We start from the raw sequence: 18,103 nt of genomic DNA, 5'->3' as shown, positions 1-18,103 counted from the left end.
ATGGTAAAATATGAGTGTTTGGGGTGCCAAAAGCTAAAAAATCTCTCATCTAAGCCCTCACAATATTTTTTTCTTCACAAGTTGCATGAATGTTGGGGGGCCACAGCCACCCCAGGAGCCTACATAGCTCCGCCACTGCCGTAGAGGCTTGCGATCCGTCGCCGTCCAAGTCGTGCGGCCGGGGAGGAGGAAGCCCTTGACGACGAGCGCCATGGCTGCCGTTTGGTTTCCTTAGTTGGTGAGGGGAGGTCGCAGGCGGCGGCGGCAGCGAGGAGGAAGGAAAAGGCGAAACGGGGAGGAGACGGAGGAGGATTGGGGTAGAGATGGTGGGCTTGCCTCTCGTCTCGTCTCCTGTCGTGCGGCCCGAAAACACACTAATTTTGGAATTGGAAGGGCGCCAACTCAAATTTTTTGGATAAAAAAGTACTAATAATAATCTTAATGTTGACCTAATGAGACCAGACCGAGGAGATGGTTTTGGTTTGGTTTGACCACATGTTCACATTTAAAGATTATTCTAATTGTGACTAAATTTCGGTCAAATCCAACTTATAACACTATAAAAACCAAAATTAACTTGGGTGCTAACCAATATAACGCTACAATTAACCATGGCATAGGAATACACAAGAAGCCCTGTTAGATAATAACGAGAATAAACGAGACAAAGAGACACGGATTTTTATGTGGAAATCCTCGCGGGAGAAAATCACGGACGCACAAAGGCGCAATCACTATGAGGAGGAGTATTACAAGCACGAGACGACAGACCGTCTGAGGTGCGACTACATGGGGTATATATGAGAGCAATACATGAGAGTCCTTGGAGGACAAGTAAACGAGTTGTACTCGTACGCGTCGGTATCAACGCAAAAGCCCACACCGGTTGTACTATGTCTAGTCCAACACGGTATAATTTGAATCACAATTTAACAATCTCCACCTTGATCCAAATTTCCTCCAGTAGTCGAAGAAAGTGAATAACTCCATCCAAATCAGCATAAACACCTTGTGCGTCAAAGTCCATAGGACTAGTGAGAAATATCAACTAAGCCTGAGCAAAGCTCAAACTTATTGGTCGAAACTGACTTTGTTATCATATCAGCAGGATTATCATCAGTACTTATCTTGCATACCTTCAAATCACCTTCAGCAACAACATCTCGAATATAGTGATATCTGACATCAATGTGCTTTGTTCTCTCATGATACATTGGATTCTTTGTAAGATATATAACACTTTGACTGTCACTAAATACGGTAGGGCAAGATGAGTCTCCACAAAGCTCAGTGTACAAACCTCTCAACTAGATAACTTCTTTGCATGCCTCAGAAATAGCCATATACTCGGCATCAGTAGTGGAACAAGCCACAATAGACTGCAAGGTTGCTCTCTAACTCACAACACAACCACCAATGGTGAAAACATAACCTGTGAGTGATCTTCTCTTATCCAAATCACCGGCAAAATCAGAATCAACAAAACCAACAAGTCCATCTCTAGTTTTCCCAAACTGTAAATACGTATTAGAAGTACCTCGCAGGTATCTGAAAATCCACCGAACTTCTTTCCAATGTTCCTTTCCAGGATTAGCCATGTATCTACTGACAACACTCAATGCATATGATAAATCCGGACGAGAACAAACTATGGCATACATAAGTGAACCAGCTGCACTTGAATAGGGAACTCTAGACATGTACTCAATATCGGCATCTGACTTAGGACATAAAGCTGGTGATAATTTGAAGTGTGCAGCTAACGGAGTACTTACTGGCTTGGCATTATGCATATTAAAACAACGAAGAACTTTATCAATATATCCCTTCTGACTTAGATACACTTTTCCAGACGGTCTATCTCTGGATATTTCCATGCCAAGTATTTTCTTTGCTGCACCCAAATCCTTCATCTCAAATTCATTACTCAATGGCTTCTTTAGTTCATCAATATCTGACATACTCTTTGCAACAATTAGCATATCATCAACACATAAAGGAGCAAATAAATAGTTGAACCTTTGACAGTTTTCAAATAAACACAACTATCATAATTAGACCTTTTGAAACCTTGAGAGATCATAAAGGTGTCAAATCTCTTGTACCACTGTCTAGGGGATTGCTTCAATCCATAAAAAGATTTCTTTAACTTACAGACAAGCTTTTCTTTTCCAGGAATAACAAAACCTTCAGGTTGTTTCATATAAATATCCTCTTCTAATTCTCCATGTAAGAATGCAGTTTTAACATCCAATTGCTCAAGCTCAAGATCATGCATGGCAACAATACTAAGTAAAGTGCGAATAGAGCTATGCTTCACAACAGGAGAAAAGACTTCGTTATAGGCAGTACCTGAAATCTGACTGTAACCTTTAGCAACTAACCTTGCTTTATATCTTGTCTCATCATTAGGAAAAACACCTTCTTTCCTCTTGAAAACCCACTTGCAACGAATATGTTTCTTCTCTCTAGGCAATTTTACTAAATCCCAAGTGCCATTCTTTTCAAGTGATTCCATCTCATCATGCATAGCGGTCATCCAATTATTACTATCACCAGAAATAATAGCCTCGGAATATGAAGAAGGCTCAGAATTACCTTCAATTTCTTCTGCAACAGATAAAGCAAAAGAAACAATATTGCACTCTTCAATTAACCTGTCTGGTTTATTAATACCCCATCTAACTCTATCACGTGCAAGATTCCAACTGGGCGGAACAATAGGCTGATTTGGAGTGGGAGTGACATGATCATCATTAACGACGGGTTCATCATGTGCATCAACAATTTCATTACTAGATGTATCACCTGAGTCAATAACATGCTCCACCTGAACAGTAGGCTGCTGAATAGGAGGCTGTTGTTCACTCTCAACAGGAACATTAGTAGGTGAAACATCATGTAACATAGCAGATTCATTAAAGATAACATTTTTGCTAATAATAATCTTCTGGATTTCAGGATTCCATAATTTAAAACCTTTAACACCAGACTTATAACCAAGAAAGATGCACTTAACAGCCCTAGGCTCCAACTTTCCATTATCAACATGAGCATAAGCAGTGCAACCAAAAACTCTCAACTATGAATAATCAGCAGGTGAACCAGACCATACCTAAATTGGAGTTTTCTTATTAAGAGCAATAGATGGTGAACGGTTAATGAGATAACAAGCAGTGGAAGCGGCCTCAGCCCAAAAACGCCTATGCAAACCTGCATTGGACAACATGCAACGGGCTCTGAAAATAATGATCTTGTTCATACGCTCAGCAACACCGTTTTGTTGAGGAGTATAAGGAACGGTGTAATGTCTGACAATGTCTTCAGACTTGCAATAATTCTTAAATTGTTTAGAACAGAATTCCATACCATTATCAGTGCGAAGTATCTTTACCTTCTTTTCAGTTTGTCTTTCAATCATAATCTTCCATTCCTTAAATGCTGAGAATGCTTCATGTTTATGCTTCAAGAAATAAGGCCAAACTTTTCTCGAATAATCATCAATTATAGTCAGCATGTAACTAGCACCACCTAGTGACTTTCTGCGAGATGGTCCCCATAAATCAGAATGCACATAATCAAGAATACCTTCAGTTGTATGAGTCGAAGTGTTGAATTTCACCCTCTTGTGTTTGTCGAAGATACAATGCTCACAAAATTTCAATTTACCAGGTTCATATCCATCAAGAAGACCTCTCTTATTTAACTCTGCCAAACCAAGTTCACTCATATGTCCAAGACGCATATGCCAAAGATTAGCAGCATCACAATCAGAATTCTTTGAAATAACTGGAGTAGCGTTACCAGAAACGGTAGAACCTCGAAGGTAATAAAGACCATTGGTCGAACTTAAGTCACCTTTCATCACAACAAGGGAACCTTTGGTGACCTTCAAAACACTATCTCCACCTGAGTATTTGTACCCCTTTGCATCAAGGGCACTCATAGAAATAAGATTTCTCTTCATCTTCGGAATATACCGAACATCTGTCAAAGTTCTGATTATGCCATCAAACATCTTGATTCGAATAGAACCTATGCCTTCAATCTTGCATGGTGAATTATCAAAACCCAAAACGGAACCAGCAGAAGTAGTGGAATCAAAAGTATTAAACCAATCTCTATGTGGACACATATGAAAAGTGCATGTAGTGTCAAGTACCCACTCATCATTGGTCTCAACACATCCAGCAATAACGACAAGACCATCATCGGAACTATCATCACGAGCAACGTTAGCAGAATTTTCACCTTGTTTGTTACCTTTCCTCTTTTCCTTGTTCTGCAACTTGAAACACTCAGAGATGTCATGCCCGTCTCTCTTGCAATACATGCAATATTTCTTGTCTCTGGATTGCGACCGGCCCCTGTAGCCGTTCTTACTTTTGCCTCTGTTTCCATTATTGGAGTTCTTTTCCTTTGCCCTGCCACGAACAGATAATCCCTCGGCTTGGGATGAACTCGAACCATTATGAGGCACCATTAATTTCATCTTCTTCTTAGATTTCAAAGCTTCATAAACTCCCTCGGGTAACTTGTGCAGGAATAAATTTTGCTTCAGATGCATCTTGCTGGTGAGGTCTTTAGTCATGCAAATCCCTTCCAGCTTTAACCATAGAGCGGCGGCAATTTTCTCGCTCAAAACTTCCTGCAAAATATTATTATGCAAATGGAGTTGAATTTGTGACAAAGCCTTACAATCAATTCTTTTCTCCTCAGCAGTCCAGTCCTCAATTCGGTTCTTCCCAAAACTATTCAGTGCTACATCATAGTCGGCCTGTGCCAACAACGCCCGCATCTTGACTTGCCATAGGGTAAACCTTGTGTCACGATCCAGCAGCGAAAAATCGTACTTCATGGATGCCATGAGTTGATAAACTGTGCACAAAGTAGTACAAGCCGAAAGAAAAAATTCTTGACAGAATTTAATATGCAGATCAAACAGATAGTAGGATAAATAGGACCTGGTAGCTTCGGGTGGATGTAGCAACCGAAGAGCAAAAGGAGTTGACGTGATGGCTTCACGTGAAAAGTAGCTAGGCTACTAGCAGATCAACCAGGCCTTGATTCTCGCGCGTGTGTACTAGTACTGGAAGTAGTACTACTGATGGACGGCGACTCGGCGGATTAATGCGTGCGCTCGCAGCAACGCGTGGCTCGGCGGATCGATAGAGCGGCTCCAATAGCGCAGGGCTTTGTAGGCGGGACAGCAGCGCAGATCGATTTCCTGTCAGTCTGGGTTTCAACAGCGGCTGCTGCAGCGATCTGTCTTCTGTTTCGACGGATCGCGGAAGATGGCTGCGGCGGACAGACCGCAACCCTAACTCTCGTATTAAATCTCGTATCTGAAACTTGACTCCGATACCACTTGTTACATAATAACGAGAATAAACGAGACAAAGAGACATGAATTTTTACGTGGAAACCTTTGCGGGAGAAAACCACGGACGCACGAAGGTGCAATCACTATGAGGAGGAGTATTACAAGCACGGGACGACAGACCGTTTGAGGTGCGACTACATGGGGTATATATGAGAGCAATACATGAGAGTCCTTGGAGGACAAGTCTCGTATTAAATCTCGTATCTGAAACTTGACTCTGATACCACTTGTTACATAATAACGAGAATAAACGAGACAAAGAGACATGGATTTTTACGTGGAAACCTTTGCGGGAGAAAACCACGGACGCACGAAGGTGCAATCACTATGAGGAGGAGTATTACAAGCACGGGACGACAGACCGTTTTAGGTGCGACTACATGGGGTATATATGAGAGCAATACATGAGAGTCCTTGGAGGACAAGTAAACGAGTTGTACTCGTACGCGTCGATACCAATGCAAAAGCCCACACCGGTTGTACTACGTCTAGTCCAACACGATATATTTTGGATCACAATTTAACAAGCCCAATCCCTAGTATTTCATCAACACCACAACCAAGCTAGAGCATGAACATGAAATCACCACTGAACCAAATCATGGAAAATATGAACTTCGGCTCGATGGCCAACACACAACAGCCATAGCTCCTAGAGCATGGTAGAGAGGCGAAATAGAGGAGGACGGAGATACCAGGTACTCACCTAAGTAGTTAGAGGCTTAGAGCCGAAGAGGCAGTCCTGGGGAGCCTAGATCATCACACCGTGTACCGACTGCTGGATGATATTGATGTCAAGCCACTTCAGCTTGATAACCAATTCCCTTCAGTGTGTGAGTTCCCTCTGCATTAATATTCAAACAACAATCAGGTCTCTCTAATGGACACAACACAAATTGATGGCATAACAATATTTGAGATAAATCGATATTCAAACAACAGATTCAGGCATGAGACGCCAGAGGGACAAGGATGGGTCACTGCTATTTACCTATCTACTACATCACGACCACTCTCCCGGAAACCCCTTGCGCGCGTGGAGAACAAGCGCTAGTTATCTCTTCGCCTAGACTACAATCCTCTCAGCAACCTGCATCACCAACACACCAGTTTGGAGCTTGCTTGTCGATGGCGACGGCGACGGCGACACGGTAGTGTCGGCTGCGACGGCCATTCGTGTACTGTACTCCTAGCTGAGTTGCATGCATGCGTTCGAAGATGTGTCCGTCCGTGTTTCAATCTCAATCAGAAAGAAAAGGACGAAAGAAAAGGATGAAGTGATCGACCGCCGCCGGCATGTCCGCACGGGGGCGCCGTGCGTACGAATTCCTTCCCTTCCCGGGAAGCCGCTGAAGAAAGAAAAAAAAAAGAAATTCATTCCTGTCCTGTCCTGTCCTGGGATGGGAGGCGAGAGAATGAATGAATTAATTCCGCAGCTAACGCACCGGCCAGCTTGAGCACGCGCGCGTTTCCTTTCTTTGCTTTGTTCATTTGATTCCACGCGTTTCTTCTTCTATATATGAAAGTAAAAGTATGATGACGACGTGAGCGAGCGAGCGCTACGAGGTTTGGTCTCGCGCGGGAGGCAGGATCGATCGAGCGGCACTCTCTTTCTATTCATTCATCCAGGCATGCATATGCATGGAACAAGGACACCTGCTCACAAGCATCGCAACGGTTTATAAGTATTGTATCTGGCACAAACAAACTTGTGCAACTATATATAGCACAGCACAACCACTCATTCCCCAAGCGCAAAAGCAGCTGCATCAAAGGTATCGGACAGACCAGTGCCGGTCTTGAAGGTGACCTTACCAGGGGCCGTCACGCTCTCAACAACAGACACCTCCACCACGCTGAGCCACAGGAACAGCTCCTTGGTCTTCACGCCGGTGATCTTCCTCAGCTTCCCCGGGTCGACGAAGGCCGTCACCTCCCCGGCGTATGACACGGTCTGCTTCACCTTCTTGAAGGTGTGCTCCGTCTTCTTCCTCTGCACCAGCCACATGAAGCCGGCCACGCGGTTGTACCCGAACTCCTCCATATCCTCCAGGGGCAGCAGGCCCGTCGGGAGGCCCAGCTCCGCCAGCACCTCCACCGACTTCTTCCTGCACACGGCGTCGTCGCCGCGGAATACCTCCGCGCCAACACGGTGGATCTCGACGGTTTTGGATGCCATGTCAGGCGAGGCTATATATCTCCTGCAATGTGGTGTTGATGATCTTGCGGGATGGGAGAGCTGGCTAACCGTGAATGATGGAGTCTGATATGGCAATTGCCAAGCCAAGGTATATATAGATAGTTATGTAGTAGTAGATGTGAGAAAGCTTCAATATTGATCACCGTGTATCAGAGTAAGTATTTTCTGTGTGTCAGCTTTGAGAGCTACGGGTTGCTAATTTCTAGAGTGGGATGTCAATACGTTTGGACCTACGTACTTTTCTGTCTTTTGATTGAATTCGTCAACAGATGTGAGCTTTATTTGAGCACTTAAGTGGCGAAGAACGAAGATACGGTGATACTCACACAGCCTTCTCTGACTAAGTCCAGAAAGGGTCGCGACGGCATAGCACAGCCCGCCAGCCGCTGAATTGAATGGGTATGCAATGTAGCACAATTGAAAATGTATGCTGGATTCATCGCAGAAAATAGGGGAATTTACACTATATCTCTATTTGGAACATCATTGTTGGCGCAATTATGTCGTCTTTACTTTTACTTTTGATGTTTCAACTTGTCCTGCACGGTCAGTTTGGTGTCTAAAGTTGTAAAATACATAAAACGGTTGCTCGAACTTGTCCGGTCATGCAAATACAATGACTCTTCCGTATCCGAATATACGTCCAGCCCGCGTGGCATGCTAGCGTGGTGGTGACCCACTTGTAAGTGGCTGAGAGGGGAAAAGTGATGCGTACTCTGTGCGTGAGTTTTTTTTTACCGGAAAATCCTTATATTTATTTAATCACATAGGAAAGACCTCAAATACGAGAAATAACATGGAAAAAATCATCATGGATGGATTTAAAACCTGGCACCTCCTGGTCTACCACGGCTTGATCATGTCCACTCAGCCAAAATATGCATTGCGTTCACCTCTTAGCTAGAAAACTATGTAAACACTTTTCACGTATCGCTCTATAATTTTCCTAATGCGTTATATATCTTTTTTTTCAAGTTCCTGTTAATTTTCATGGGACGTAAATTTATCGCTCTATAATTTTCCTAATGCGTTATATATCTTTTTTTTCAAGTTCCTGTTAATTTTCATGGGACGTAAATTTTCCCATATAAAAAATACAAAATGCAATTATTTTTTATTTTAAGTATTTTCCTATTTTCATTATTGTGTACTTTTAAGAGGTAGACATGAACTTTTTCAAAATTTTATGGGGATTGAAAGAGGTCAACCTATATTAGAAATTGTTGTATAAATTTATGTATGATCAGTCGAGACCACACGCACACACTATTATTCTTTATATTCATTGTATTTCTAAAATACCTAATTATTAATAAATTGACAACGTTGTATTTTGTAACCTATTCAACCTGCATTAAAAAGTATTGTGTTGAGATTTTTAATACATTTATTCAAAATGGTACAGAATAATTTTTTAGTCCAAATTGATTTTTTTAAATACACATTGCCAATTTGTTTAATTCAATACAAACATTTTTAAAATACATGTTATAATTTGTTAATACACGTGAAACATTTTCTTTATGTTTATGGAAGTTGTAATTTTTTCTTGCATTTCTAGTTTTCAACGGTAAAAATAATATGAAAATTAGAAATAGAAAAAATGAAAAAATGAAAATAAAACTTAAAAGTTTGAGGTTTTCCTGCATGACTAAATAAAATATGAGGGGGGTTTTGTACAAAAAGTTCCTCACGCTCGAGCCACCCAGCGCCTTCCCTGCTCTTAGCCACGGACAGGTGTCCCACCGCCACGCGGGCTGGATGTACGTCTGGATACGGATGGAGGCACCGTATTTGCATGCCTGAACAAGTTCGAGCACTAGTTTCATGCATTTTACAACTTTAGGCACCAAGGTGAGCAAGGATGACAAGTTGAGGCAACATCCAGTTCGTTAGTTATGTATCACCGATCCTTCTTTCCATTTGGCTCAAATATTTAAACTGGTTTTGTTTAAAAATAATAATGTTTAAATTGGTTTACCAAAAATTGGATAAAAACTTGTTTTCTACCTACTCAACGGTAAGATTTGCTATCAAAACAAGCACGTTGGGCTGACCACTACTCCATCCGTTCTGAATTACTTGTCTTAGATTTATCTAGATACGAATGTATCTAGCACTAAATTACTTGTCTTAGACAAATCCAAGACAAGTAATTCGAAACGGAGGGAGTACTAGTTTAGGAATATAAGCAGTTTCCCCTTGCCATTACCTACCTTAATTGCAATCAATGTTGAGTAGTGGTTGAATAGCAAAATACGGCCGTGGCACCTAGCTAGCTGTACACTCGCAAGGCAGGCATGGAGGCCACATGGGCATGAGATGAATGTATCACACGCCGACGCCGGACGCACAAGAAATGGGAGAAGCGCATGGCCCATATTGCAGCAGCGAAGAGAGCAGAGGAGGCTGAAGCAGAACATGGCCAAAGACGCTCCACGCACGCGCAGAAGCCGGTTGGACCCGTCTGTAAGTGTGCGTGCGTGCTTGATTTTAAAGAGCTGTTGTGCTGGGGATAGGCGTGCTATCCCTCTTCTTCCTCCTTGCTTCCTCTACTTGATCTTGAGCTCTGTGTTGGATCATTCTAATCCGAGTAATCCACCATGGATGTGTGAGATCATCCCGCTTCCCGCAATCGTAGTCTGGGCTAGCTTGCTTGTTACAATGAAGGGTGTTGTTGCTGGCCTTGTCATGGTGCTCAGTGCTCTTGCCGGGTTCCGGCCTGGCAAGACGGCGAGAGCTGTGCCGGCGGTCTACGTGCTCGGGGACTCGTCACTGGACGTGGGCAACAACAACTACTTACCAGGAGAAAGTGTCCCAAGGGCCAACAAGCCCTTCCATGGCGTCGACTTCCCTGGACCCGGAGGACCTAAGCCCACCGGAAGGTTCAGCAATGGCTACAATGTGGCCGACTTCATTGGTACGTCGATCGATCCATCATATCAATTGTTGGTAGAAGTCTAGAAGATGATGATATATTGATTCAGCAATGTTACTGTTAGAATAAATTCGAGGCGCTTCGTCGATCTATCAAGGACTAAGCAATCACACAATCACGACAGCAAGATTTGTTAACGAGGTTCACCGATATGGCTACATCTTCGGGGCATGACTACGGGCGCTCCTCCTCATGACACCGTCACAATACCGCACCCCGGCCGCCCGGGTGCCGCCACACGCCGTCGGCTCCCCCGCGTGCCCGTGCTATTATGTTGGCATGGGTTACATCGTATGTCTACCCCCGATATATATGAGAGGCCTAGGATACAGGTGTCCTATTAGGACACAACTCTTACCCCGTCTACACACAGTTCAAAACCAAGTCCAACTGTAACCTACCTTGTACAATAATATTCGACACAATTCTAACAAACTCCACCTTGGCGAATATTCCCCACCACCTTGGATTCATCCATGCGTCGAACCTTCATGTACATTGGACTTGAGATACGCCATGAGCACCGCTGCTACTCTCAGACTCAATGTGACTCCACCTGCAACTGTAGTCCCTTCTTGTCTTCGTCACAGTCAACACTCGAGCAAAAATTAAGTTCCTCGTTACTCTACTTTGTGCTTCCAACTTCCGGAGTATCCGTTCAACGACATCACACACCGACCACTGTCTGCGTGAAAAATGAACAACTCATATATTGAACGCCACATATAAGAGTTACCTGAACTCAACGTCACCGCTCTTTCTTGACTGCTTGTCTGAAACTTGAAGGAATTTTACCGTCGCCCTGTGTCACTTTGAGTCAAATTCACAGTTGTCTCACCCTTTTCCCTGGATAGTCTCTGACATGTCCCACAGCTATAGCACTCCATCTCCTTCTGTACTTGTCACCCGCACTTTGCCATGTGCACCGAACACCACAGAATATACGGCCATGTACTCTTTTTGTTTTTGACAATTTCAGACTTTCCGTCACTTTCTCAGATTCTCCATGGTCAACTTATGTCCATCAACCGGCACCGATAGACCCAGTCACCAACTTGAATCCGGTATTCGTCAACACTGCCTCAGCACCCCCTGCTCAATTTGTCTGACCACATGTCTGACCACCAATGCCTTGGCCTGTCGCTGTGTCCCATGCTTACCGCACGCCTCGCCGCTATCACCGCGTCGAGCCTCTGCTGTCCTGGTCGAGTCTCCCGGGTAGCTAGCCCACACTGCCTCAACCCCCACTGCAGAGAACCACCGATCATCACCGACCGATGCCGAGTATCACGTCTCCATCAAACCATTGGTACCAAGTCCGATCCACGTGTCTCTCGCTATCCCGCTGAAATAGGCTTCGATTCTCCGATATCTTACACTGTAGCCCCTCCATCAGCACAGAGTGAAGTCTTCCGTCAAACTCCAGCTCCACCTTCAACATGACTCCATGTAGCTGCGCCATGCTACCCCGCGCCCGGTTGACTTCAATCTCTCATGTGTAGACTGCCTTGAATCAACCCCGCGCCATAGTCTTGTCGAAGCCGCACAAGCCCTCAGGCCTGCACCACGTGTTTCCACGCACCAGAAGTCGGCCATCATCAGCATCACGCTCCTATGTCGTCGTCGCTGAAATCACCACCGTCTTCTGCTTTGACCAACATCCACGTCGATCCGCCAGACTGTCTAGTCCGACCCAGCCGAAATTATCCGACTGCAACCATGCTCCACCCCGCGTCGTGTCCACCCGCACATCTGTGCATTGCCTTGACGCCCTATGTATGCATGATCCTGCCACGACACACTCCAGACTCCTCCGAGCCTTATACGCTTGTCGCCGTCTTCGGTTCCCTTTTGACTTAGCTGAACAACATCACTACTGCCATGCCGTCTCCAATCCATGTACAAAGCAAAGAATCCCAAAAAGTAGTCCCTCATAGCCTTGTGCCCGTGTAACAACTAGCTCAAACTCTCAGCTCAACAGTAAACAATACACGTGCTTGACCACCTTTGCAATCTTCCTTGTTCTTTCCTTTCTCATGATCTAAACTCGATATGGGCAGCTATTTTCATGTTCTGACACACTGCAAAGCCTCCCGGAACCAGACTTTTTCCTTAAACAAATCTCTTCACGTAGCTTCACGTTCCAGTGTTCTCACGTACCTCCAACCTGCACTGAAACCAGCCCTGTAGCTCTCCACGGATTCATGTGTGCTCCGCTGCGCATCGATCCATTGCCCGCCGCCTAGCGCACCACGTCCAGACTCGGCGTTCCGCTCAGCCGAACAGCTAGGATAGTGGGACTGGCTACTGGTCAATCGACTGATTTTTTCTTGGGTCAGTCGATTGACCTCAAACTGTTTCACTCGAGCCTAATTAATTAGGCAGTCCAGTTACGGTAGTTGCAGCAACAGAAGCCCAACGCACAGGTGCAAGCTGCAGTCCAGTACTGCCAAGCGAGTCTACTTTTTTGTACAATGATTACGGCTGCTCTAGTATATTGTTGGACAAGCCTTTGTAGATGATCGATGAATAGCACTCTCACACATATTGGCTTTGCTCAATAAAAGAAAAATCTCACATGTTGGCAAACAATATGTATATTTATTTTATACATATAAAAACATATACATACGTGTATATATAAAATGTATTATTACTATGCAAAAATGAGCGTATAATAGTGATATCTCCAAAAACAAGTGTTTCCTAAGAAGTAATGGATTAGGGACATCGATGTTATCCTTACAAAAGAAAAGAAAATCAAAACTAAAACAAAGTAAAAAAAGAAATAAAAACTAAAAAATAAAAAAGAAGTTTTCTATGAAAGAAAGAATTCGTGGCATTGGTATTACCCTTCCCGATGAAAGAAAAAATGAAATAAAATAATGAAGTTTTCTAAAAATAAGTGAAACCCTTTCAGAATAAACTAAAACAAAACTCAAAACAATAAAGTTTTCTAAGAAAGAATGAAACCCTTTAAGAAGAAAGAAAATGAAAAGGGAAGAACTTTCAAAACTTGCACACAATTTGCACTGAAATTGCACTTTTTGAAATATGCGAATAATAAGCATATAATAGTGCAATTTTTGCATTCTACTATAATTTACACATAGTGTAACAGAAATAATGTATTTCCTTTAAGAGGAAAGAAAATTAAAAAGAACTTGCGCATAACTTTGCACTGAAATTGCACTTTCTCGTAATATGCAAAAATAATCATATAATCATGAAATTTTGGCACATATTTTATAGTATTTGTTTTTATATAATTACAGTGAGCCAAAAATGCACAAAAAACAAAAAAATAACCAATAAATGAAAGAAAAAAGGTAAAATAAAACTCATAGAAATAGAAAACAGAAATAAAAAATAAAGTAAAAATGAGCATATTATAGTGAGATTTCCACAAAAAAAGTGTTTTCTCAAAAGTAATGGATTAGTGACATCGGTATTACCCTTACAAAAGGAAAATAAAAAAAAATAATAAAAATGTTATAAAAACTGAAACAAAATAAAAAAAATGTTTTCTATGATGATTGAATTCGTGGCATTGGTATTGCCCTTTTAAGCAGAAATAATGCAGTTTTCTAAGAAAGAACGGAACAGTTTAAGCAGAAAGAAAATAAAAAAGAAAAAACTTTCAAAACATGCACACAATTTGCACTGAAATTGCACTTTTTGAAATATGAAAAGAATAAGCGTATAACAGTGCATTTTCTGCATTATACTATAATTTACATATAGTGTAATTGAAATAATGTATTTTTCTTGAAGAAGAAAGAAAAATAAAAAAACTTGCGCACAACTTTTCATCAAAATTGCATTATTGTAATATGCAAAAATAATCATATAATCATGAAATTTTGGTACATATTATATAGTATGTGTTTGTATATAATTACACTCAGCCAAAAACCCACAAAAACAAAAAATATAATCAATAAAAGAAAGAAAGAAAAAATGCATAGAAACAGAAAACAGAAATAAAAAAAAGCAAAAATACCCACAAACGAAAGAATTAAATTTCCTAGCAAAGAATGATTTAGTGGCATTGGTATTACCATTTAAGAACAAAGAAAATGGGAAAAAGAATCTAAAACAAACACTGACAAAATTTACATGAAATATACATAAAATTGCGCTTCAAAAAATATGCAAGAATATGCATATAAAAGTTGAACTTTTGCAAAAACAAAATCTGAGAAAAAAATGAATAGTGGAATTGGTATTAACCTTAAAGTAGAATAAAAATAAGTAAAGAGTAAAACATTATCGAAATAATGATTTTTCCTGAAAAAATGAACTAGTGGTGTTGGTATTTCTTTAAGAAGAGGAGAGAATTAAAAAAAACGTGCACACAACTTTGCACCAAAATTGCATTTTATCATAATGTGCCAAAATAATCACATAATCATGAAATTTTGGCACATATTTGTATGTATATAATTACACCCAGCCAAAAACCCACAAAAACAAAAAAAAAACCAAGAAAGGAAAAAAGAAAAAGAAAAACGGATCCCAGAAAAACAAAAACAAGCCCATGAAGCAATTCAACTGACCCAAAATAGGGGTCAATCAATTCCACAGAGCTAAATTCATCACCAAAATGACACAGAAAAAAATAGAAAACAGCACACATCTTAAAGCAAAATCAAAGGGTCACAAAATCGACTGACCAGAAAAGGAATTTTCAGCTGACTGACATATAGCTAATTCGTAGGATAGTAGCCTCCGCTGCACGCCTCACACGCCAGCCTGTAGATGCCTCAGGCAGACCGGATGCCATCCGCCTGCGCTGCTGCTGCCTCGGCCGCTACTGGGATTGCAGCCGCCATCACACCATGGCCTTGGACTTCTCTCGCACGCTGCCCTGGTTTTGATCGGATCGAATGATCCGATTTGACCTGCTGCTTGCGCTATACGCCGCGCCGCCGCTGAGAACTCCGCCTGCTTCCAAACTCGTCGAGATGTCAAACCCAAGGACGCTGCCTGCCATACACGAGTTCGCCGCCGCCTTTGATCTGAGGCTCGATCTTGCTGATGCCGCCTGCTGCTACATACGCTGTCTCGCTTGATTCAATTGCTTCCCAAGTACCGATGTATCCCGGTCGATCGCTCGTCTGCAATCCTGGGATCACCTTGCTATCTCGACTCTATCCAATCTCCTGCTGAACTCTCCCGAGCGATCAACTTTTCGACACCATCTTCTAGATCAACAATCCACAGCCTCCGAACAACCTAGCTTATGATACCATTTATTAGAATAAATTCGAGGCGCTTCGTCGATCTACCGAGGATCAAGCAATCACACAAGTACGACACCGAGATTTGTTAACGAGGTTCATCGATATGGCTACATCCCCGGGGCATATGACTACGGGCGCTCCTTCCCATAACACCGTCACAATACCGCACCCCGGCCGTTCGGGTGCCGGCACACGCCGCCGGTTCCCCCGCGTGCCCGTGCTATTATGTTGGCATGGGTTACATCGTGTGTCTACCCTTGATATATATGAGAGGCCTAGGATACAGATGTCCTATTAGAACACAACTCCTACCATGTCTATACACAGTCCAAAATCAAGTCTAACTGTAACCTACCTTGTACAATAATATTCAATACAATTCTAACAGTTACTCATGCATGCAGCAAGAATCTAGGGTTCGAGACGAGCCCTCCGGCTTATCTGTCGCTGAAAGCTCATCGTCGTCTGATCGGCACTGCTCTGCTTAGAGGTGTAAGCTATGCATCTGCAGGAGCTGGGATTCTCGATTCAACGGTAAGTACTAGTAAAGTTGAGCCAGATCGAGAGTTTTTTTTCGAAGATCTAGATCGAGAGATACATTTTTCTTTTGGAAACTGTCAGTGTTTTATATCATTTGACTTGATTGATCCGTGCCCGTGCGTGTGGCCGGGCCGGATGCAGAGCACCGGAAACAACATCCCGTTGTCGAAGCAGGTCCAATACTTCCATTCGACATGAGCAAGCTGCTAGTACAGTTATTTACCTCGTTGAACATCCATCCATCCCGCATTATTCCTCCAGCTCACGTCGAAACACAAGCCAACCAAGTTGTTTCGTCGCCGACATCACGTTAGGTACCACCGTACCAGTACATGCTTCATCGTGGGCACCAACCATTTCTGTTTTCTAATACTATGCAGGATCTGTACATGATGGGCGCGAGGAAGATCGGCATCATCAACGTTGGCCTGTCCGGGTGTATCCCAATGGTCCGCGCGCACGACGCGACCGGCGCATGCAACGACGGCACAAACGAGCTAGCGGCCGGGTTCAATGGCGCCCTCGAGTCCTTCCTCGCCGACCTAGCGCCCAGGCTGCCGGGCCTCGCCTGCTCCCTCGCCGACGGCTTTGCCCACAGGCAAGCCCTCATCGCTGACCCGCAGGCTCAAGGCTTCGTGAACGCGACCAGCGCGTGCTGCGGGAGCGGGAGGCTCGGCGGGGAGGCCCGTTGCCTGCCCACCTCGAACCTCTGCGGCGACCGTGATGGCTACGTGTACTGGGACTGGGTGCACGCCACCCAGCGGGCTGCTGAGATGGCCGCCGAGGCGTTCTTCCATGGCCCGGCGCAGTTTACCATGCCTCTTACTTTCAAGCAGCTGGCAGAGAAGAAAGGGGCGGACCTAATGGAACAATAAACACCCGTTGTCCTCGTAAAATTTGTCATTATCATGTGATTATGTATGCCTTGAATCATACCCAAAAGCCAGAAAGTAGTAGGCAAGTAATTGTTACGTTTGTGCTTAAATGGGTTTGTAATACAGTATTTAGGGTGGTCATGTTCACCAAGAGCATCTCCAACTGGTGATGTAAAAACCCATGTAGGGTAGGAGAGAGAAAACTTTAACATGATTCATTCACATTTTAAGTGAATCTCGTTCAACATTAAACATTTCAAACAACATAATTCTACAACACTGGGATAGATCGGCTCATACGCGCGTGGCGAGCCCGGGCGTCTCAAAGGTGCCGAGCCACATACGCCGTCCTTCGCATGTGAATGTGATTGCGGCGCGTAGCGTAGGCGGCCATGGGTCCCAGCAGCTCCACCAGGACACACACCGGCAACGCGTACGAGCCGGCGAGGAGGCCGCTCAGTGCTACCTCTTGAGCACTGTGTTGGTTTTCCCCGAAGAGGAAGGGATGATGCAGTAAAGTAGCGTAAGTATTTTCCTCAGTTTTTGAGAACTAAGGTATCAATCCAGTAGGAGGCTACGCGCGAGTCCCTCGCACCTGCACAAAACAAATAAATCCTCGCAACCAACGCAAATAGGGGTTGTTAGTCCCTATAAGGCCACTTGCGAGAGTGAGATCTGATAGATATGATAAGATAATATTTTTGGTATTTTTATGATGAAGATGCAAAGTAAAATAAAGACAAAGTAAATAGCAAAGGAAATAACTAAGTAGTAGGAGATTAATATGACAGAGATAGACCCGGGGGCCATAGGTTTCACTTGTGGCTTCTCTCAAGAGCATAAGTATTCTACGGTGGGTGAACAAATTACTGTTGAGCAATTGACAGAATTTAGTATAGTTATGAGAATATCTAGGTATGA

The 18,103-nt window shown here is 43.3% G+C and overlaps 1 protein-coding gene and 1 pseudogene across 1 annotated transcript; one reads left to right on the top strand and one right to left on the bottom strand.

Annotated features, from left to right (window-relative positions):
* Nucleotides 1–7,013: 7,013 nt before the first annotated feature.
* Nucleotides 7,014–7,619, bottom strand: LOC119298444. The gene has a single exon (XM_037575843.1). It carries the CDS (start codon nucleotides 7,560–7,562, stop codon nucleotides 7,125–7,127), a length of 438 nt encoding a protein of 145 aa, XP_037431740.1. The 5' UTR covers nucleotides 7,563–7,619; the 3' UTR covers nucleotides 7,014–7,124.
* Nucleotides 7,620–10,247: 2,628 nt separating this feature from the next.
* LOC119298443 lies at nucleotides 10,248–17,309 on the top strand (annotated as a pseudogene).
* Nucleotides 17,310–18,103: the final 794 nt, after the last annotated feature.

Source organism: Triticum dicoccoides, chromosome 5A (assembly GCF_002162155.2).
Source record: "Triticum dicoccoides isolate Atlit2015 ecotype Zavitan chromosome 5A, WEW_v2.0, whole genome shotgun sequence".
Taxonomy (NCBI): Eukaryota; Viridiplantae; Streptophyta; class Magnoliopsida; order Poales; family Poaceae; genus Triticum; species Triticum dicoccoides.
Note: the sequence above shows the minus strand (reverse complement) of the source record. Positions and strands in the feature narration are given on the sequence as shown.